We start from the raw sequence: 23,309 nt of genomic DNA on the forward strand, positions 1-23,309 counted from the left end.
TGTCTGCCTCTCATCAAAGTGGGTGCCTGCAGTTTGTTTCATCTGTCATTTGCCTGAACTGCAAAGAACTCAGCACAACACACAAAACTTGGATGCCGGTGGAAGAACAAATTCCACTTTTTACAATTCATATGCATCTTTTCATTTCCAAAATAGAGAAAAACAGTCTGGCCAATTCAGTTCAGAGCCTCAGGATTCTATACTGTTGGAACCAATGGCTGCAGTTCTGGAGTCCACAGAGACTAAATGTGCCTGGATTGGTTCAAAAACATTCAGCAATTTTCCAACTAAACAAAAAGACCTGAAGAATATCATGAAAATATTAGCATATGATCTACGAAGGCCATGTAGTTGCAAGTGTGAGGAGCAGTTATTGGTTTGCTGCAATCCTTGTTTTAGTTACCATACAAAACTGCTTTTTATGAATAAATCAAAACACTGGAAGATCCTATAAGCTGCTGCAATTGTGTCACATTCTACCTATACACAAGACCATGGATATATCACTAGCATGATATCTTAGAGCGCCTGAGTAGATTCTTTGGACCCTTCTGAGATTGATATCACAGAAACAATTTAGTCAAAAGCAAGCATCCAATTGACAGCAAACCTAGTTTCTTCTTCAGGAACCCTCCCTAGTTGTATTCATCACATGTAAGTCACGTGACCATTTTGGCTAGGAGGACAGGATGTCACCAGTACTAAATTATTTGGGGGCCTGCTATTATTACCCGTTGGAATTCTATTATGGAATCTGAGCCTTTTGTACAGAGTTGACAGCACTCTCTATGTCTTTCCTGGCCTCCCTATGGAGTTTGCATGCTGATCAGGTTCTAGCATCTGGTTTCTCCAGTGCATTTTTGTGACCTTTTTGTGACCTGTTTAGCCTGACTTATTCCCTTGCTTGGCTATGACTCAAGGAGAACTAGATCAAAATCTCCATGCACAAGTACCCCAGATGATTTCTTGTATGACTCAAGCTACAGAGCTATAGCTACAGAAGGAACTGCCTAGTGGCCAGGTCATCCAGGGAACAAATTATTTCCCTCTTTAGAAGTTACTCCAAAAAAGTAAAATAAATACAATTATTTTGTTTTCAACCAGCTGGTAAATGAAAATGTCTTGATTTTGTAAAGCTCCAGGAATATGCCCTGTAACATGAGTTTGTAAAGTAAAAATTCAGATTCTTCCTAAACTTACTTAACAAATCTAAGTATGGTTTGATTTTAAAATTGAATTTAGCATTTCTGATTCTAGCCTGTTTAATTTTTAAATATTCTAGTGGAAATTGATGATTAGCCTTTCTGTCTTCCACTTGTTCAATTGTTTGGGTAGTTAAAGAGGAACCAAGGAATAGGGCTTCAATCTTGTCTAAGTTGCAACTGTTAGGCCTATATAACAATGTTTTTCAAATGCCGGAAACATGCTGGCTAGGGAATCCTGGGAGTTGAAGTCTTGACACGGTCAAGTTTGAAAAACACTGGTCGAGATTCTCACTTATTTAGCTGTAGAATATGAATGATTAGTCATTAAAAAAAAGGACAGCTGCAAAACTGTCTCTAAAATATATTACACTGAAGCATCCAGTCCTTTTCTCCTTATGCTGGAGGATACATTTCAATTTGTCAATGAATTATGCCTATGTTGTCCTCTCTTGATGTATGCATGTACCTTTTGGGCCTCTGTTCTCCAAACTACGGCTGCCTTCCAGATTTGTTTGACTACCATTCCAAGAACCCCAAACATGGAGTGGGCCTTGGGCTTTTGGAAATTATAGGAAACTCATCTGGAGGAAAATCAAGAATCTAAATATTTAGCGAACTGCATATCATCACCTACAACTATCTAAATTTCTGCAGGAAAAATGTATTTCACATTCTCCATCAGCCCATTTGGGCAATTACTATATTTTCACCTCTATCTTTAAAACTGATTAATTCCTCTGGCTGGCCTACCGTTCTGCCAAAAATTGTTCTATGTTTTGATAGGAAGTGTTGGATTATGGAATATATATGCCTTGAACCAAACCATAGAGTTTATCTTATTTATAAAATAAATGCTCAGATAAGCAGGAAACAAAATTATTCTTATCAGCACAAAGATAAAATATAAATAAAATAAATATAAATTTTAATTTATTTCCTAAATTTTCCTACTTTATTATTTACTTTATTTAAGTTTATTTTCTCTAAAGTAGGGAATACTGTATTAAATAAATAAAAGTAAATAAATTACTTACTTAATCTACCACTTATATCAAAAAGAACACCCTAGACTAGTATTTCTCAATCTTAGTGCCTTTTAGATGTGTGGGCTTCAGTTGGAGTTGAACGGTTGAAGTCCAACATCTGAAAGGTTCTGAGATTGAGAAACACTGCCCTAGAACAACATATTTCTTTCAACTTATTTTGTTGAGGAAAATCGTATTAACATTTGGACTAACTTCCCAGTTGAAAGCCTGACTACAGGAAACATCACTGGCACTCAAAATGTGCCTGGCAGATTCCTTGAGTCTTTTTTTTAGATTAATATAGAAACTTCTTGCATACCTGAATGAAGCTCCTTCACCAAATATGACATTGTATTGGTAATTGAATCAGCTGCTACCAGCAAATCGTTACGGAGATTCCGCCGAGTTCCTGAGAAAGGGTAATGAAGTAATATGCAAATTCATTGTTCTAAGAAAATTAGTGGTTGTAACACTACTATAATACTTTTATATTGTAGACTTCAATAACTAAAGTTGAAATTATTTTTATTCCCCAATCCAAAGATAAGTTCCAGGAAATATTGGTGAGAATCTGCATCTATTGTAGATGTAAAGACTGGTCCTAAGGGTGTTTTCCTGCTTATGCATTCATTGACTATGTAGATCAGTCAACAAGTGATTTGACTCCTGGCTCATTATTTCAAAGTGACCAAGCTGAGCAAGAGAAGAGGTATGGTTGCTGTGGCAGTTCCTTGGAAGGTGGTGATGATGCAGCAGCAACAATAGCCTCTGTGCCTTCCATAAGTAAACAGTTGGCCTTCCAGGAGGCTACAGGCAGCTGTGACTTGAGTTGGTGGTGGTAGTTACCATAGTAACAGGGAAGGCAGTACTGTGCTTGCCCCAAAATATGACCTAACCCAGAAGTAAGTCCTAGATTGATTTTTACATGTGCGCCCAATATAAGCCCTACCCCCAAAATAAACCCGAAGACCCCGCCCACTCCCGGGTGCACGGGTAAAAATTAAGCTAGGATTGGGATGGGGTTGAGTTTTCGGACAGTTGCAGCCAAGCCTCGCACACCCTGACATCTGCCTTTTTGGCCCATTTCTTCTGCAGCTGGCAAGGCAAGGCTTTCCTGAAGGCCTCTGCAACTGATAACAGAGCTCTGGATCAATCTGGACCTCTGTTATCAGCCGCAGAGGCCTTCAGGAAAGCCTTGCCAGCCACAGAAGAAATTCCTGAAGGCCTCTGACAGCAAAAAGGAGGCTGGGGGCAATGCGTGCAAGTGAGAGGAGTCAGTGGATGACATCCCCCCCTCCCCCAAAATAAGACCTGGTGTGTTTTTTGATGGAAAAAAAATATACGACAGGGTCTTATTTTGGGGGAAACATGTTATTAGAAAAAAGATGTGATAGCAAGAGATCATCAGCCACAGCTGCTTCTGTTGCCTGCTGCAGAAGAGCTCCTGCCAACTCTCCCAACTGCAGTTGCTGGAGAAGTCACACAAAGAAGGAATGAGGTAGTCAGCAGCAGAAACGACTGCCATAGCAGCAGTCCCAGTGGGGACTTTGTGTACATCCCAGGCAATGTCAACACTTGCTGTTTTCAACAGGCTATGGGGTTGACCTCCCAGAAGTACTTGGGCAATCAGATGCTGGCAGTGCAGTGGATCTGAGCATGTTCCATCTCTCACTGCTTAAGAGAAAATTAACAAGCAGTTTGCATGAATCATACAAAATTGGCTAGATAATAACCCTGCATATATGAAACACAGAGAAACCAGTGGAATAATAGCAGAGCACTTACAGGACACAGTGGATGCTTTTGGCGTTCTTCTGCAGAAGTGTATTTTAAAATACTTTCTAAAAATAAATTGTGCACTTTAGAGCTTTTATCTTCTCCTCTCCCCACTCCTTCCCTCATACTTTTATGTATATATGCACAAAAGGGTATGTGTATTATGGCTCACCTTGTGCAAATGCTTCCTGGACGTCTCCTCCAACACCAGTAAGTGAATCTTGGGGTACATGAGTTGGGGTAGAACCGGCAGATGTGGACCTGACTGGCATTGGCATAGAGCGGCCAGTCCCATGGGTGGGGGAAATATGTGGAGAACCAGCTGCCTGAGCCTAAAATAAATGGGAACCCCAGTTACTACATTTCCTTCTTGAATAGCTCTTCCAAAATAAAACTCCAGCAGCATATGTTGCAAAGATGAGTGACAAATCCTCGGAAAACATTCTCTGTCTCATACAGCATGCAAACTCTACTACTGGTACATGCAGTTTGTAAACCATTAAGGGATTCTTTCTAATCTGGTGTACTATCAACTCCAGACAACATGGTCCATTTGGAACTCATAGTTTGGAGAAGGCTGCATTAAGACAATCCTGGATTTATTGGGAGTGAAGGCAACTGTCTCATGTCTAGTTGGGCAATTTGATCTATTTCAGCTTTCCCCAGAATGGGGAGTTTTCCAAATATGAGAAATAGCTTCCAGGCTTCTCAGAATTGACCATGCTGGCTGAGGAATTCTGTGATATGAAGTCTACCAAGTTATGGAAGGTTTACTTAATCTAGTAGCCACAGCTCACTATGATACCAGGAAAAAAAGAAATAATTTTACTTCCTAAAAGCCATTCCACTTGGGCTTGGACATGAAATCTGGATCTTTTTGCCCACAAATAAATATGCAATCACTAAGGAAAGGATCCTTCCTAATTATAAATAAACATCATGCTGTGTTAGATGGTCAATGTATATTATTCTCTGTTCTAAGGCAGGGATCATCCAGCCTACTAAAGCCAAATTAGCTAAACACAATTGCAATCACATTAAATGCTATGCCACATTAATATGGCTTAATGGGTGGTCTGGTTCACACTACATGCAAAGACAATAGCTGTGTTTCTACAATACACTCAACTGCAAAGAACTCAATTCCATTTAGCCAAGGCTTGCATGTCGTGCGAACGCAGCTGGTAAGAGATGCTTATCTGACATTCCAGAGGCAGCAGTACTATACCACAACTGACCTAGCCAATACTAAGATTGAAATGCCCAGAATCATGGATCTCATCAATCTCTGCCTCACTACTTACATTTAGTTTGATGGACAAATATACCAGCAGATCAGAGAAACTCATAGCAGAGACTGTAATGCAGGATTTAGAAACTACAGTACTCCATGCAGTATACAGCCAAAAGTATGGATGTAGATATAACTTTCATCATAACACAAAGGGCACAATTAGAGAGAAGACGCATGAAACAATCAAGAGCTTCAGTGGAATAAAATTCACAAAAGAAGAAAACAACATTATCCTTCCTCAATATCCTCACCAACAGAAGATACAATGGCAATTAGAAATGCAAGGGTTGAAAACAACCCACATTAACTAAGGGCTTCATTACCAAAGTAACAACTTGTAGCCTCCCACAAAAGGAGCTTCATAAGTACGTTATTCAGATGAGTATAAATGCACTACAACAACCCAGAACACAGGAAAAAGGAAACAGACTGCTAATACCACATCTTCCAAAAATCTGAATACCTATACATTTATCAAAAAGTGTTTGACTACTCAACCCACTACAACTAACACGAACTATGAAAAGTATAATACTGCCATACATCAAAAACATCTCAGAAACAACCAACAGACAATTAAAATGCCTTGACATCACCATAGCAAACAAACTAACTAAAGCCCTCTGAAACACTCAAAAGACCTAGTAGCCAAAAAAGGAAAACTAATCACTTACGACATACAGTACTGTAATAGCTACTATGTAGGATAGACATGGAGAAAACTAGCAGAGTGCATCCAACTAGAAGCCAGAAGACACAATGAAAACTTCTTAATATCACAATTCATGGTCAGATTCAATCATAGATGCAACTGGAAAATTGTGAACATCCTAGACCAAGTTAAATCCAAAATGCTAGGGAATTTCTGGAAATTTGGCATTCAGACCAATCAGCCATCAATAGACACATAGAGACAAACCACGTTTACAGACCTTTCAAGAGAGACAATAAAAAAGCTAAGAAGGAAAAAGAAAGACCAGAACACATCCTTGCCAGCAACAAACAGTGAGATAAGCAGGGATTAATAACAGACAAACGAGCAATCAGAAAACAATATCCTAAGGAGAAAACCACATCCCCACCAACACTGGCAGGAGAAGCTGGTATACAAAGAGAGAGCAAATCCCATACCCACTAGCACTCATTATGCATCTGCAAGCAAACAACTAAGCTCAGAGATGATCAAGGACATGACAATGGGAAAGAATGACAGAAAGCTGACAATATATATTACAATCAATTTACTCAGATTACTAGCATTACAGATTAAGGTCCTACAACTGACTTCTACCTGGACTAGTGAATAAAGATGGAAAACTGGAAACTAGCACTGCTAGGATTAACATTTATATGTTCCAAAAGCACCTAGCAGTAAATTTTCTATGTTCCAAAAGCACCTAGAAGTAAATTTTCTATGTGTCACTATACCTATTTTTAATTTTTAAATCCAGAATGCTTTAATTGTTTTATTGTAACATTTTGTACTTAATTGTATTTCAAAGTATGAACGTATCAAATATTTTTCATTTGTTATAAGGTAACATATTGAATATACAGTAAATTACTCCAGTTGTATAAACTGAATTCTACTTTGACGTATTATCTAAATATCAAGCGAAGAATAAATTTGATTTCCTCAGCTGAAGTTCGTATTCTGTCCCAAAGGCATAAACATTCAGTGTACACACAACTAGTATTAAATGATGCATAAACAAAGCTGGTAATGTGTTCTCAAGGGGGCTGTATGTGTTGTATTCACTGTCCACATATGAATGGGTTCTGGAGAATTAGCTCTTCAGTTATGTTGGTATAATACTGAAAAACCACAGGGGAGAAAGTTTGGAGATTAATTGAATCATTGGCCTGGCAGGGGGATGTAAGGGACTGTTGAGACCTGATTTGCATTACAGAGTCTGTGTTGCTCTATGAATATATACTTTGGTCAGAAATAATTTGAATAACATAGCATTGATGCCATGATTGGACAGGATCCACAGTTGTACTCACCATGAAAATTAAATTGGTGCTATTTGTATTTTGTTACGAATCACTTCTTGTGAATGAGAATGAAAATATTTCTGATTTTCCAGATGGGGAAAAGATCAAGTTATGCAATGAATGCACGCTGGGACATTATAGCTGACCAAATGGATATGAAGGAATATAGACCAAAACACTTCAACTCTTGGGAGGCTGCCATCTCTAAGTCCCAACTAGAAGCAAGCACTGACCTTTCTTGCTGCTTTGTCTAGCTACGTAATAATTTAAGACAGGGGTGTCAAACTCACGGTGTCACATTGTCATCACGCGACTTATCGTGACTTTTCTCCCTTCGCTAAAATGGGGGTGAGCGTGGCCAGCACATGATGCATCTGATGCATGATGCAGGCCATGACACCCCTGATTTTAGGAGTGAGCCCTTTTTATACCAAACTCAGCTTTTGCTAGGTTTGAACTGAAAATTAATCACGTTTCTTTTGCTCATAAAGTTTTTTTTTTTTTTACCTGTTACTTCCTTTCCAACTGTGTTATTTTATTAACTGTGTAAAGTAAGCTTTGCAAGTCTTGTCTTTGATGCGCACACAAATGGTGAGACACACTCACAGCTGTTTCGGACTGAGCATTTTTGACTAATACTGTAATTACCTATTAACATGCATAACCTCTGCACAGCCTCCCATATTCAGTTTGTGTCATTTCATCTGGTTTTTATTCCTCTGTTTTCTTTACCAGAAGCAGCTCCCACCTTTGAATCACATTTGCTACTATGGAAACCTTACTGTCACAGAGTCTGGAAAGGAATCTGATGCCCTTAGAGGTGAAACAAAACCAGCTTTTACAAAGCTACGTTTGAGGAGTGCCGTGGTGGTTGACCCCTGATGCAAGTCTTCACTAGAATAAACTCAGGTAGGCTTTGTACAAGTCCCCCCCCCCCCGACACTGCAGTTGCTGGACATCTTTTGCAATGATTTCTACCAAAGTAAAGGCAGATGGCCGAGTCACATAATGGTGGATTTTGCTACTTTTCTAAAGTTTAAGCTGACCTTCAAACAAGATGTATGTAACAGTTAGCTAATAATTGGATTTAATCCTTCCATGGGCTTTTTGGATTTTTTTTGTTCAAATATTACAAAAGAAGATTAAAAACTAACAAAAATTAATAAAGGGAAAAAAAGGAAGAAAGCAAAGAACTAAGATGCAAAAAGAAACAATAAAAAGAAATAGAAAGAAGCTTCCAATTTCTTCTGCAGCAAATCATAGAAATATTATGGTATAATTATCTCTTATTGTTACAAGAAAGCTCTCCTTTCTATTATTTAATATTTTCTAATAATCAAAACTATGAATAAAAAGTTATCTGTTTCTGTTTGATGAAAAATTATATAAGGTGTTTTTAGTCAGCAATAATAGTGTCAGTTTGGTCTGGTGGCGAAGGCACCAAACTAGAAATTAGGAAACTAGAAATTCTAGTCCTGTTTTAGGCACAAAAGCTGGCTTTGAGCCAGTCACTCTCTCTCTCAGCGTAACTTACCTCACAGGGTTATTGTTTTGGGAAAATAAGGAGGCAGAAAGACTTTGGCAGTGGTGGGATTCAAATATTTTAACAACCGGTTCGCCCAGGGTCAGGTTGGCTGTTGTGGGAGGCATGGCCCATCACCACCCTCCAGCTTCGCCACACATGCGGGATGAGCTCCTGTGATGGCCAGCCTGACCCTGGGCGAATCAGTTATTAAATTAACACACACACACCCGGTTATCAAAGTGGATCCTGGGTGCTGCGCTGAAATGGAGAAATGGGAAACGGAGTGGCCAGCACAAGGGAAGGAGGAGGAGCAGGGAGAAGAAAGAGGGAGAGCGGCCTTCTTTCCTCACACCAGCTGCCCAGTTGCCCATTTTTCCATTGTAGCACAGTGCCCAGGATCCACTTCGATAGTAGAGGTGCGTGTGTGTGTGTGTGTGTGTGTGTGTGTGTGTGTGTGTGTGAATGTAACAACCGGTTCGTGTGAACCGGCTGAATCCCACCACTGGACTTAGGTATGTTTGCCACTTTTGAGTTTTTATAAAAATAATAAAAATGGAATTTAAAAAAGTAAATGTTGTCTTTCTCTAATCAAAGAAGTCTTAATTTCGTCATCTCTGCAAATTCCATCATCTTTACCAACCTTTCCTTCATTGAGGACAGTGCTGAACCTTTCCACGTTGAGCATATAAAAATCTTCCTATAGTTCTCAAGTACAGAAACAAAGTTCCATGATTTCCAACCCCCCAGCTGTTTATACATATACATATAATATGCAATAGAGGTAGTCCTCGGCTACCTGTGGCCTGTTTCTGTTATTCTGAGCCCAAAATTTCTGTTGCTAAGCGAGACATTTGTAAAGTGAATTTTACCCCTTTTTACAAACTTTCTTGCCATACTTAAGTGAATCACTGCAGTTGCAGAGGTGGTATTCAGCAGGATCTGACCAGTTCTGGAGAACCGGTAGCGGAAATTTTGAGTAGTTCAGAGAACCGGCAAATATCACCTCTGACTAGAGATTTTACAGTATCCTTCCCCTGCCACGCCCACCAAGCCACACCCACAGAACCGGTAGTAAAAAAAATTGAATCCCACCACTGCCGCAGTTGTTAAGTTAGTAACACAGTTGTGAAGTGAATCTGACTTTCCCATTGACTTTGCTTGACAGAAGGTGGCAGGGTTGCAGGTGGACACTACAACTATCATAAATACATACTAATTGCCAAGTATCTGAATGTTGACTATGTGACTGTGGGGATGCTGCAACAGTTGTGTGAAAAACAGTTATAAGTCACTTTTTTCAGTGCCATTATAATGTTGAACCATCACTAAATGAACTGTTGTAAATTGAGGATTACTTGTATATACATTATTACATTTCTCTTCAGAACATCCTTTCAGGTGTTTTCTTTTCTACTGTAGGACTTTCCTGATAGCGACACAGGACATACAGTGGTTATAGAAAGCCTACATACCCGTTAAAATGCCAGCTTTTAAGATATAAAAAAAAATCAGACAAAGATGAATCACTTCGAAAAAATTTCCACCTTTAATATAACGTGTAAGCTATACAATTCAATTGAAAAGCAAACTGAAACTTTTAGGAGGGAAAAATACAAAAAAATCCTAGAATAATATGGTTGCATAAGTGTTCACACCCTCTTATAAGTAGGGGCTGTGTTCAGAATTAATCAATCACATTCAAACTGAGGTACATAGTGGTCGTTACACACTATCAACTAAAGTGATTGTTATAAAGTTCAGTTGATCTAATAAGATTTTCCTGATATCTATTCAGTTGTCTCTGACAGCAAAAGCCTGGCCACAGTTTGAGGAAACCCACATCAAGCTGACAAAAGCATGTGGGAATAAGCATTATATGCACGAGACCAAGGTTGAGTTTTTTGGCCATAATTCCCAAAAATATGTTTGGCACAAAAACCATGCTGCACATCACCAAAAGTATACCATACCCACAGTGAAGCATGGTGGTGGCAGCATTTTGCTTTGGGTCTGTTTTTCTTCAGCTGGAACTGGGACTTTAACCATGGTGGAAGGAATTATAAACAATTCCAAATGTCAGTCAATTCTGGCAAAAAAACAAAAAAACAAAAAAAGATTCAGGCCTTTGCTAAAATGTTGAAGATGAAGAGGAATTTCGCCTTTCCACACGACAACCCAAAGTATACCTGCAAAAGAATGGTTTCACCAGAAGATGATCCATGTTTTGGAATGGCCCAGCTTGCACCCGAATCCAACTGAAAATCTGTGGGGTGAACTGAAGAGGGTCATGTACAGGACCTGCTCTCACAACCTGATAGATTTGGAACATTTTTGCAAGGAAAAGTGGGCAAAGATTCCAAGGCAAGATGGGCCATGCTGGTAGGCTCCTACCCCAAAAGACTGAACGTTGTCATAAAAGCAAAAGATGGTTCAGCAAAGGGTTAATTTCAGGATGTCCATCTTTATGCAACCACTTTATTCTAAGTTTTTGATTCTTCTTTTTCCTCCTAAGAAATTTCAATTTGCTTTAATTGAATTGTACAGCTTATGTGTTTTATTAAAGGTGGGGAAAAATGAAGTGATTTAGCTTGGTCTGATTTTTTTTACATTTCAAAAAATGTAAATATTTTTAAAAGGGTGTGTAAATTTTCTATATCAACTGTATTTTAATGGGTTTGAAATTTTCTTTATTCTGCTCTTGCTCCACTCACATTATATTGGTCATGCTTTTGTTCTTGGGCCAATCCAATAATGTCAAAAATTTCAAACCAGGTGGAAAGATTTCTATTCCATTTTACAGCTCTTTCCCATGCAAACTATGGCTACAACAGACAGGAACCTGCTGTCTTGCTGAAGACTGTTGTGTACATGGGAAAAGTCAAGTCACAGCATGTTCTCGCCTTCAAAAGAAGGGCAGTTTAGCTGTCATGCCCCAATCAGATCCTCCAGTAATTTCTCATAGTCTTCAGCTGCTTGATAAAGGACTTCGTTGTTCCTGTATGTTGGTGACACAGTCTTAGAGCCAAAGAAAAGGAGAGGCAAAACCATAGATAAAATTAAATATTTTAGGATTCATCCCACAGAACCGGTTGTTAAGAAATTTGAATCCCACCCCTGACTCCATCCCATTTGTGCCTTGCTCCCTTCCTTGCCATCTTTGTGGTGAGCTGGGTGATGCAGAAGTTAGAATGCAGTATTGCAGGCTAATTCTCCCCACAGCCAGGAGTTTGATCGTGACCAGATCAAGGTTGACTCAGCCTTCCATCTTCCAAAATCGGTAAAACGAGGACCCAGATTGTTGAGAGCAATATGCTGACTCTGTAAACTGCTTCATAGAGCTGTACAGCTCTATGAAGCAGTATAATAAGTCTTATTGCTATTTGTTAAAGATAATATTTATGATCATAATATTTTACCTTGTTTTTACCCTGTTTGTAAGCTGCCTAGAGTTACCTCTTGATGGACAGGAAGCATATAAATTTAATAAATAAAAAATACCAGCCTATTTATCAAAGTATCTATAATGTAGCTCCCCCAATTTTGAAAAAAATAAGGCTATATTATATGTAAGGCTATATAATAAATATATAGGAACAAACAGGAATTGTGGCTTTGTGTTGTCAGAGTTAAGAGAAAGTATCATATTTTTGTTCTCAAATGCCAGGTGAAATACCACATTTACCAGCAACAAATGCTCTCAATTTACAAGCCTCATATTGAAACCAGGTGTAAACTTTAGACTTTATATCTGTCATCCCTGGGCTGACTTTTTTTTTTTACAAATATTCTAATGACATATGCTGGAAAACGCAAAATGTTCCTACTTTTTTCCCTAGTTTTGAGCTCTGTTTAATCACAGTCATTCATTTAAAAAAGTGTTCCAAATCAAAAAGAAACTAGGGTGGTTTTCCTTTGTGCCTATCGCATTTGCTACAGATAACTGGCAGGCTAAAAGGCAAAGGACATGGTGGAAGGGTCACCCTTACAAATCAAAAGGCAAAGAGCAAGAGATTGGTATGCATTCTTCATAAAACAGAAGCCGGTTGCAGAAAAATATCTTTTGTGATATTTGCTGATCATCTGGATTTGCTTAGTTCTGATGAACCAACACTGGTTTGATGGTGGCACCATAAAAATACAGGGATATTTTGGAGGCAGATGTAGAGTTTTCCTGATGCATAGGTGAACCAATTGGCACTACCTAATGTTTTTTTTATTTGTTCATGATAAAACAATATGGCTGTGCTTGATTTTTAGGAAGAACACTAAACTATCTGGAAGTCTACTTTTCAGAAGGATGTGATTTGCACTGAAAATTTTAAAATGAAATGCTACCAGCAGTTGTTTTGCCAAAATTTTCTATAAGTTCCAACCCCATCTGGAGAAAAAATTAAGAAGAAAATGTTTGGAGCTTTTCTCCAAAATGGAATAACACGATGGTTAGAAATTGAAAATCAGTAATGGAGTTTTCTTGATCCTTGTCAGAAAGAATGATTTTTCCAGCCACAAAACTTTTTAACACTCTGTAGGAAAAGCAATCAAGCAATTTAAAAGTAATTTTAAGTCATAGCAAGTGATTCACTTAAGAACTCATGACTTTGAATGCTGGGATTGTTCTTGGTTTTAAAAAGAGCCTAAGGTAATTGAACACAATACAAAAGCAAAGAAAGACCTGTTATATTCATATACACAAAATATAATACAGCAGTTGTCTTGTATATTTTAAGAGATTTACTTCTAAGCATATGAGCACCAGGTTAATCTACCTGTCTAACACTCTGCCACCTTTGTTTCTACTGTTTATTTTGACTTTAAGCAGGATGACCTTCTGAGGAACAATGTTCCATCAAGTCTGAATTAGAATTTAATAGAGCTCTTAAAGAGCAACCATCTTTATTTCAGATGTTAGAAAAAGGTGAACAATGAACAGTGTATCAGAGAGAGCCTAAGGCTAAGCATTTTTTTCCTTTCTCTTTCTCTCTCTGAAGGTACTTCAAACTTCTTCTCCGCTAACACCTGCAATAATTTCATATGGAATTTCTCCTTAAGAAAAAAGAGACCATAATTTTAGGGCACACTGAATGTCCTTTCCCATAGCTGGAATGCTTTCCAATCATCGCTGAGATGGCAGAAAAGTACACTGGCATGAAATGAGCTTTCTCCATTGCCCATTCTATGCTACAATTCCTACTCACCGTTGGCCCCCGACTTGCCTCCAGAAGTAACAAAATCTTTAAGACTGGCTTTGGATAGGGTTCAAGCAAGGAGAAAAACACTTTCAACACTACTATAGGTAAGGAGAACTAAGTTCTCAGTCATAGGCTGGGAATGAGCTAAAACTAGTGTCATAGGGACAAGAAGGAATATCAGTACTGTATGGCCAGGGTAATATTTTACAATGGTTAGTTGCAGGCTTAGTGTAAGTGGTTAAGGCATCAGTGGTTAAAGCACCGTTTTATGTAGTGGTTATGGAATCAGGTTAGAAATCAGGAGACCTAGTTCTGCCTTAGGCACAAAGCCAGCTGTGTGATTTTGGGTCAACCACTTTATCTCAGCCCTAGGAAGCAGACAATGGCAAACCACTTCTGAAATACTTTGCCAAGAAAACTCCAGGGACTTGTCTGTCATGGACTGACTTCAAGGCACCTTTTCCCTGCCCTGTAAGTGTCATTGAGACAATGCAAGATCCTAATTCATTTTCCATTCTGAAAAATAAATGCCGCACTAGGTATCCATGTTAAATCCATTTTTGTTTGCAGAGGGAGGTTCAGACAAATAATGGCAAAGAATGAATCCCTCTATAAAACTGCTCAAGCATTTATTACCATTACGTTGCAGATTACAACAGGTAGGATCCTCCTGGGATGCTGGATTTTTATGCTGCTTTACAGAAATCAAAACAATGTTTTTATATAATATAGGAATGCTCTGGTTTTATATCTGCTTTTATGACTTTCATAAACCTTTAAATGTTTTTCTACACCTGGATTGTGATGTTTCCTCAGAATGATAAACAATGGCTAAAACTCCTGGCATGCACATTCATGAGAAGAATAGAACCATGTTTTCACTCCAGAATTAGCTAAGCTACAGTTGCCTGCCATTTGACTAGTGACTGGTTTTACAACCAGGACATCTCAAAACTGACTTCTTACTTCTCAAATTAAAACAGATTAAGCCTCTCTTTGTAGGCCCAAGAACAAATTTACTCCTTTAAAACAAATAGACAATTTAATCCTATCTGTTTCTATATTCAAGGGAGCTAAGCAAAAAATAAAAACTATGTCAAAATACAGTATATTCAAGAATATAGAAAATATACTGGCTCTGAAACCATCACTACTTCTGGAGGGCCTCAGCAAGATAAGTGAGGAGTACTTAACTTATAAAAACACTGCAGGAATTGTAGTTACTCCGAATCCGTTGTGAAAGGCAAAAGCTAAGAATCCAAGCCAGTGCTTTTCAACCTCAGCAGCTTTAAGATGAGCGAAGGCCAACTCCCAGAATCTGAAGACCACTCGTCTTAAAGTTGCTGAGGTTGAGAAACACTGACCTAGGCGGTGCCCTGCTGGATCAGACCCCTGTCTATCTAGTCCAGCAGTCTGTTGTCAGAGTGGCTAATCAACTGCACAAGGAAGCCAACTAGTCTCCCAGCGTATGGTTTTCAGTCACTCTATCTTCAAGGCTAATAGTCATTGATTGATAGATGTTGATTCTGATACAGCTGCAGCAGAGAACTGGCTGAAGAAATAAAACCAGATGATACTGTAATTCTACAGGCATTCTCCCTAGTGAGATTCAAATCAATCCTTCTATTCAAAGGCAGGCAAGGGGGCTGAATGATCAAGAACTCAAATGTGTTTGGAAGATAGATTGGCTCTTGCTCATCACATTCAAAGCCATTCATGAACAAGTGTACCCTAGGACTATTAAGTGTTGTACCTTATGATTCTTGACTCTTGACGAATGTATCTTTTCTTTTATGTACACTGAGAGCATATGCACCAAGACAAATTCCTTGTGTGTCCAATCACACTTGGCCAATAAAGAATTCTATTCTATTCTATTCTATTCTATTCTATTCTATTCTATTCTATTCTATTCTGTTCTGTTCTGTTCTGTTCTGTTCTGTTCTGTTCTGTTCTGTTCTGTTCTGTTCTATTCTATTCTATTCTATTCTATTCTATTCTATCCACAACAAAAAAACCATATTTGGACATGAAACTAAAAGTAGAATCAATCTACTACAACAGGGGTGTCAAATTCAAGGCCCATGGGCCGAATCCAGCCTGCGGGGTGCTTAGATTTGGCCTGCAGAACCACCTTGGAAACAACGAAGGACCAGCCTGCCATGCCTCTGCCAGCGAAACTGGAGCTCAGGAGGGCCATGTGTGGCCCTCCCAAGCTTCCTTTTCTCTGGCAGAGGGTTGCAGGAGGTCATCACAGCCAGAAACAGAGCTCAGGAGCCCGTTTTCACTGGCAGAGCACTCAGGCCACCACAGGCACTCCCAACACAAGTGACATCTGGCCACACTCACCCTGGCCACTCCCATTTCGGCCCTCCAAGGTCAAACACAACTCTGATGTGGCCCTCAATGAAATCGAGTTTGACACCCTTGTACTACAATATTTGACAAAAATCTGACAATATGTCAAAGCCCACTCAAATCAAATGGGTGCTATGAAAGAGCCCTGGTGTGATCATGGATACAAAAAAATCTCCACAAGAATCCAAATTGCTTCTTAGGATAAGCTTAAGAGAAATATGTTTCTCTCTAGGTGAGCAGCTAGAAAATTGATAAGTGAAGTTTCACCTGGAAGAGCTCAGGTTCCAAGAGGAAGCCTCTCTCGGTTGTATGCCTGAAAATTTAATGGAGACCCAACATGAAATTTTCCAGGCAAGTCTCATCCATCACTGAATTATGATCCCTTTCCCACTGCATCCCCCCATCCCCAGAAAGTTTAAAGTCAGCCCACTTCCTGCATTAGGGCAACATCAATAGGTTCTAAGCTTAGGTGGAATAATATTTTTTCATGCAAGCCCATTTTTCAAAGGGCTAAGCGTAACCAGCAAAATGTTTCACAGTAGCAATGAAGAGTCTTCACTGCAAATTTGCTGCTGGCCAGTGGGCACGTAAGTTAGCTAATTGTACTCTTTCCCTGGTTCTCTTCTGCAAAGCTTTTCTGAACACACAGAGAGCTCTATGTTGTTCACCAGCCATGGCTTTGATCTGTAAATATGTACATGTGGATGTAAAACTTTACACCTGGATTAGATCAGCCTGAAACCTGTCTTAATTGGCCGGGCCTTCTTTATTCTCATGTGGAAACTGGTCACTCTTCCTATCTTGAAACGTTGCTCTTCCTTGTCCCTTTGTACATCCCCCCCCCCAAAAAAACTTCTAAGAACGATCTCCGTAAAGGGGCCCATAAAAAGCTCGTTACTTGAGTAGCTTAATAACCTTTTCAAAGCTTCCCTGCCTTACCCCCCCCCCCAGCTAAAATCTGAAGGACTGTTATCATGGCAACAGAATGAAAGAGGCACTTCATTGGGCGCACTGCTGTCTTCCAAGCACATGGAAGGCAGCCAGGTAGCAGATGGCTGGTGTGGACTATTCCCTGCTTTCTACTGCCGCTGCTGCATGTTTAAACAAAACAAACGTCATCCTCCTCTTGGTTACTGGCTTCAGAAGAGCTGCACAGAAACACAGCAGGCAAAGGTGCCTGTGTGCAGCCAGGAGAGGGGGCCGCAGCATGCACTCCTGGCATTCTGACAGCAATGTACAGTAGAGGGAGAGAGAGAGAGAGACGTGCACCGTCCATTTCATATGTTCTATTTTGGGCCTCTGTTGGCACCGGCTTCTCCCCACCCCCTAAAAAAAGCACAGCTGTCTAATCAAAGGCTGGAGGAAAAAGAGCAGGCAGGATCGACAAGATTACAAGGCAGAAGACTGTGTTTAATTGTTGAGAATTGCATAATTTAATTAAGTGCACCAACACACATTCAGGTCCTTGTGGCAGCTGTGGTCGGGGAGCCTAGAGTTGGGGCTGCTGATGCAGCAGCCTCCCCTGAATGCAGAATGAGGGAGCCAGAAATAGCTAAGATGGCGGAGCGTGTCGAAGACATAGCAGAAGGGCTTGCACGCACATGCCTGACACAGTCCCAGCATTAATTCAAAGCAGCTATTTGGGCTGTTTAAAAGCAAAAAAAGAAAAGAAAAAGTGTCTCAAGACCCCTCCTCAGCCTTGCTCCCCCTCCCTGAGGCTGCACGCTAAGTTCCAGAATAAATGACTGAGGCAGCGTTCCTCTAGCACAACTCCTCCCTTGTAGAGAGGGAGTGGGACTCTGCGGCAAAGCTAACATGAACTCTACTATAATGATTAACTTCTGTGAAGGGGGAACTGCTGACTGGCTAGGAACAGAAAGTGGGGGGGGGGGGATCCTCTGAGAAAAAGCAACCAGCACCCCCCAATCCACAGAGCTCATTTTGCAACAGTATGGAAGACACAACTCTTTATCCTGAAGAGCCAAAAGAGTCACTTCATCCAGCCTGGGAAGAACCACAGAGCTATGCAAGCCTGGTCCATGTTCCACTCATCAGTACTACCCAGAATTATCCAGAGCCAGGCTGCATACCTTTCCCAGTAAATAAGGCAGCACCCTTTCAGGCGAACAGAAGACACCTGTTCAAGCCAACAGTTCTACTTCAGCTTCAACCATAACAACACAAGAGCACACAATAGATACAAACTCAAAGTTAACCGCACCAAACTTGATTGCAGGAAATACGACTTCAGCAATAGAGTGGTCAATGTCTGGAATACTCTACCCGACTCTGTAGTTTCTTCCCCAAACCCCAAAAACTTTAACCTTAGACTGTCTACTATTGACCTCACCCCTTTCCTAAGAGGTCTGTAGGGGGCGTGCATAAGCGCACCAACGTGCCTACCATCCCTGTCCTATTGTTTCTTTTATTCTTCTTTTATTTTTCTTATATGTACCCATTTCATGTATTCACAACTATGTATACACTTATACTTATTATCTTGTAAACAATTGGCAAATCAAATAAATAAATAAATAAATAAATAAATAAATAAAATAAATACCTAAGTCTACTTACTAGTAATTCACTTGAAACTGTAAAAAAAAAATTTAAAATGTCATCTTCCTGAATAAAAATATGGATATCAGTTCAAGAAGATGGTCATCTTATTCAAAGGAAAGATTTGGAACCACCAAACCTATGTAAGCCAATACCCAGAGCCTGGATATAGTCGTCTATTATGCCTTTGAAAAAATAGCAAAGGTATTTCCCCCCTAAATGCAAATGAGTGGCTTGTATGTGTGTGGGGCAGGATGTAGAACCAACTACAGCCTCCAGTGACTAGCTACCTCACTGAAGCAGCTCCTAACCTGCCTCCATGACATATTTAACACCTGGAAAATCAAATGATTCCAGGCACAGGCATCTCTCACATTGGGGGCAGGGATGGAGGGGGAATCCAGCACCCTTGTCTGATTCATAGTGCAATGTTCCATGAGAATGTGCAAAGCAGCTTTAAAAAAAAAAAGCTTAAATGGAGCTCTTCCCCCCCCACCCCAAGTGTAGCACTATACGCAGAGAAAAGAACTAGCAATCAAAAGCAAGCATCCCAGGAATTTTACAGAATCACAGAATAAGAGTTGGAAGGGATCTTAGAGATCTTCTATTCTAATCCCCTGTTCAAGCAGGAGATCTTACACTATTCTGGACAAATGTCTGTCCAATCTCCTTTTAAAAGAATAATAAAATAATTCTTATTATGTGACTTTAAGTTTTCCCTGCAGAACTAGCACAAACTCAGGAAAAAAAAACATAGGGCAAAAACAGTACTCTTCTAGCACCTTACAGACTATTAAAAGCTTCTGTGGAGTATCTTTGAAGGGTTTAAAACTGCAAGACTGCACTTTCCAGGAATCAAGAAGGACTCTCTAAATCTCACGAAGATTCAGTTCTAGATGAAACCTCCACGGACTTTGATTGCTGTAGTCTAAACCCACCTTTTTAAGATGTCAACGAATGTTTTATCATGATGTTTTTAGTAATATCATTGCAGATTAATTTCATTGTCTAAGTAAAAAAATACAAACAGTTATCTTTTCTCTGTTCCAGCAATGGGACCATAATCCTCAGCTGAAGCGGCTTATGCCTGATTTGTTTAGCTGATTCCCAGGACCAATCCTTTGCAGCCAAGTTAACCTGGAAGGTAATCTTTCTGCAGATTGCAGTGTGATGAACCAGCCTTCATTGTGTTTTACCATTTAGCACTGGGTTCAAAGCATACTTTCAGGTTTTAAAAACATGACAATAATCTACGTAAGATATACTAGCAGACATAAGACAATAATCTACGTAAGATATACTAGCAGACATAAGAATTAAAATAGTGAAGTCTTGAAAACCCACTCCTTCCAACCCCAACTAATTTGGGTGAGCCCTTTTTTCCTAATCCAGTTTGGAAATATATGACATATTATATCCCATACATTTCTCTCATAATCCAATCAAGTATCCCTGCCCTTTTGTTATTGGGACTTCTATTTCAGGAGGTGTAACCAAGATGTCTTGTATTTCACTGGGCATAGAATTCAAAACTTAAAAGCCTGCTGGTGAATGGATGAGTTGGGAATCAAGGGGGGAAAAAGGCAAGCTGGGGAAGATAGCAATTCAGAACAACAGTCCTATCTTTCATGTTCTGGAAAGAAATTTATGTCAAAACATCTCAAATATGCTCTAAAAGATGGATCTTTTCATAAGGTTGAATGAGCACTGGTAACATTGGAACCAAATTAATTCTTATTGTTAATATCATATGTGGAATAACCAATCCACATGTGTGACTGCCTGAACAGCAGATCTTCAATTTTTATGCATATTTTCTCTCCCAAGGAGATACATAGTATAATATTCAGTGATTTTAAGAAGACAGGCAAACAGTAGTCCTGATTAGGATGATTTGGTATGTTCTACTTAAGGAGGGACCGAAGGAAACTTTGCAAAGCCACTGCGAGGTCTATATTCAACATCTGTAGAATAAAGTTACTTGGATTGATTTATATAATTGGGTAAGAGGTAGTCTTGCCTCATTATCTTGGAAAAGTTTTAGGCTATTAGTCCTGTGACGTGAACAAGGCCATCAAGGTCATATTTGTTCAATCACATTTGCTTTAAATCAATGTCCCTTCTCTGGTTGGTTACCACCACCTGGGAGGTGATATATATGGTTGGGCCTATGTAATGGTGAAGGCGTCCCTGAGGGAAGGAGATAGGGGTTCCTCTGGCTATAGGCCTTGAAGCCTTCTGCATCTGGAGATTTTTCATCTGCTCCTTTCCAACTCTGAATGAGGATGCACTCTCCCAACCAGAATTGGTATGCAACTTTGGGAGGGGGGGTCCTCCTGGACTTGTAGCTCCTATTCAAAGAGGAGGTGATAACTGTAGCCAAGAGGGCCCTTGCACAAATCTACCCGTGTTTCCCTGAAAATAAGACAGGGTCTTATTTTCTTTTGGGTCCCAAAATAACCACTAGGGCTTATTTTCAGGGGTATCTTAATTCCCCCCCCCCATGTACAGGAGGCTCAATTCTGCTGCTTACTTACGGTGGAGCAGGCTGCGTAGCATGCTAGTGCCGCCACTACAAGGCGGGGGTGGGGTGGTGGAGCTGCTTCATGCTAGTTTACCTCAGGGCCCCCGCAGCCAGGCCATCCATGCCCCGACACCTGGTTCGCGGCACCAACACACCACTCAGACTCCTACTCCGTTGCGGCTGCAAGCAAGCAAGCAGAAGTGGGTTGGCGCGTGGCTACTGGTGCTACCATTGCGAGGCAGGTGTTAGGATGTGGATGGCCTGGCTATGGGGCCCCTGAGGTAAGCTGGTACAGGGTGTGTGTGGCAGCTCCACCACTACTCCTGCCTTGCCTCGTGGCTACAGCACTACGAGCAACCAGACAGAATGGGTGGCCAGCCAGCTATGCAGGCTCTTAAGTGGGCTTATTTTGGGGATAAGGCTTATTCATGTAAAAACATGCTAGGGCTTATCTTCAGGATAGGTCTTATTTTCTGGGAAACAGGATATCTTGTGCGCCAATTCCACACATTTCTAGCCTGGGAAATTGACTTCCGGTTACTCATTCTTTAGTCACCTCCTCTCTGGACTACTACAATATACATCACATGGGCTGCCCTTGAAGACTATTTGGAAGCATCTGGTCAGGAAAAAAATGGTAAATGATGAAATCCAGGATATATGCCTTCTCTTTGAGTGACTTATGGAACCCCATTCCCCATAATACAAATAGTCTGGACTCTGTTGGCCTTCCATAAGCCTTAAAGACCTGACATTTTTACCAAGCTTTGAGCTAGTATGTTAAATGAACCTAGTTCATATCATTTGCATGTTTCTGCTTTTATTTTACTGAGACTTTGATATCATCGTAATGTATTGATAGTTATCATTGTTTCTTTGTTTTATTGTTAATATATTAAATTATTGTTCGCCGCTTGAAGTCATATATAACATGGATGGCCATATACATATTTTACATTAATTAAATCAATAAAAATAAACATTCAAAGGCCATTTTCTTTTCCTGGTTGATAGGTGTTTACCTTGTCCAGAGAGCAGGAATGAGCAAATGGGCTAATGGTATTGTGGGGGCAGAGGAAATTAAGAAGACAATTGTAGCAAACAAGTCTCTTTGATCTTCACCTTCATATACATTTGGCAGACTAAAAGTACCACCTTCCATTTGGCTCTATGTTGACAGACCATAAGAACAAATGGGCAGAATGAGAAACTATCAGACATTAGAATGCATTAGATTTGCACCAATAGCACAGATGGAAGTTATCTTAGCTTCATGTCAGCAAAGTAAACTTTTAATGTGGGGTTTCTAGAAGTATATTTGCTTCAGTGATGGATCTATCATCAGATTTATTTCCAGATATAACAAATATGTCTAATTTTCCCAGACTCAGTTTCTTGTATACCTTGAAGCTTAAATCAATTCTGCCACAAACAGAGCTGCTGCAGTAATGGGTGCTTGCTAAGGAAAGAAAAAGGGCTCCCTCTGGAGTGTAATCAGAGTTAATACTGAGCTGATTTATAGGACATCTTGAAGAAGGAAGGCACTTGCTCCTCCTTCTGAGCCATTGAAACTTGGAGCTTTGCTGAGCTCTCCTCACGCTTGCAAGGCTCAGAGCCTCCAAAGCCCAGAACAGTCGTTTTTAGGTACTTATTCATGGCCATCAGGCAAATGCAAGATTCATAAAGGGAAAAAGTTGCTATCAGAGATCTCAGGTCAAAGAAAGCAACCAGAATATAGAATAGGGACTGAACCTCTAAATCTTGTCAGATATATACATTTAAAAACCTGGAAGAAGGTCTTGTTAGTTATACTGTCAGGCAACAAATTTCATTCGAAATGAGAAGTAGTTGTGTCA

General features: G+C 39.9%; 1 protein-coding gene across 10 annotated transcripts in view; it reads right to left on the reverse strand.

Annotated features, from left to right (window-relative positions):
* The window catches only part of DTNB (dystrobrevin beta), a 120,494-nt gene that overhangs the window by 10,454 nt on the left and 86,731 nt on the right, over positions 1 to 23,309 (reverse strand). For all 10 annotated transcript variants that reach the window (XM_087959494.1, XM_087959479.1, XM_087959486.1 and 7 more), the window contains 2 exons: positions 4,179 to 4,338; positions 2,550 to 2,639 (listed from right to left, as the gene is read on the reverse strand). In XM_087959494.1, coding sequence (XP_087815620.1) covers positions 2,550 to 2,639; positions 4,179 to 4,338 — 250 coding nt within the window. The remainder of the gene's footprint in view (positions 1 to 2,549; positions 2,640 to 4,178; positions 4,339 to 23,309) is intronic.

Source organism: Notechis scutatus, chromosome 1, assembly GCF_049901735.1.
Source record: "Notechis scutatus isolate UNSWTSFEM ecotype Mainland chromosome 1, rNotScu1.2, whole genome shotgun sequence".
In the NCBI taxonomy this organism is placed as follows: Eukaryota; Metazoa; Chordata; class Lepidosauria; order Squamata; family Elapidae; genus Notechis; species Notechis scutatus.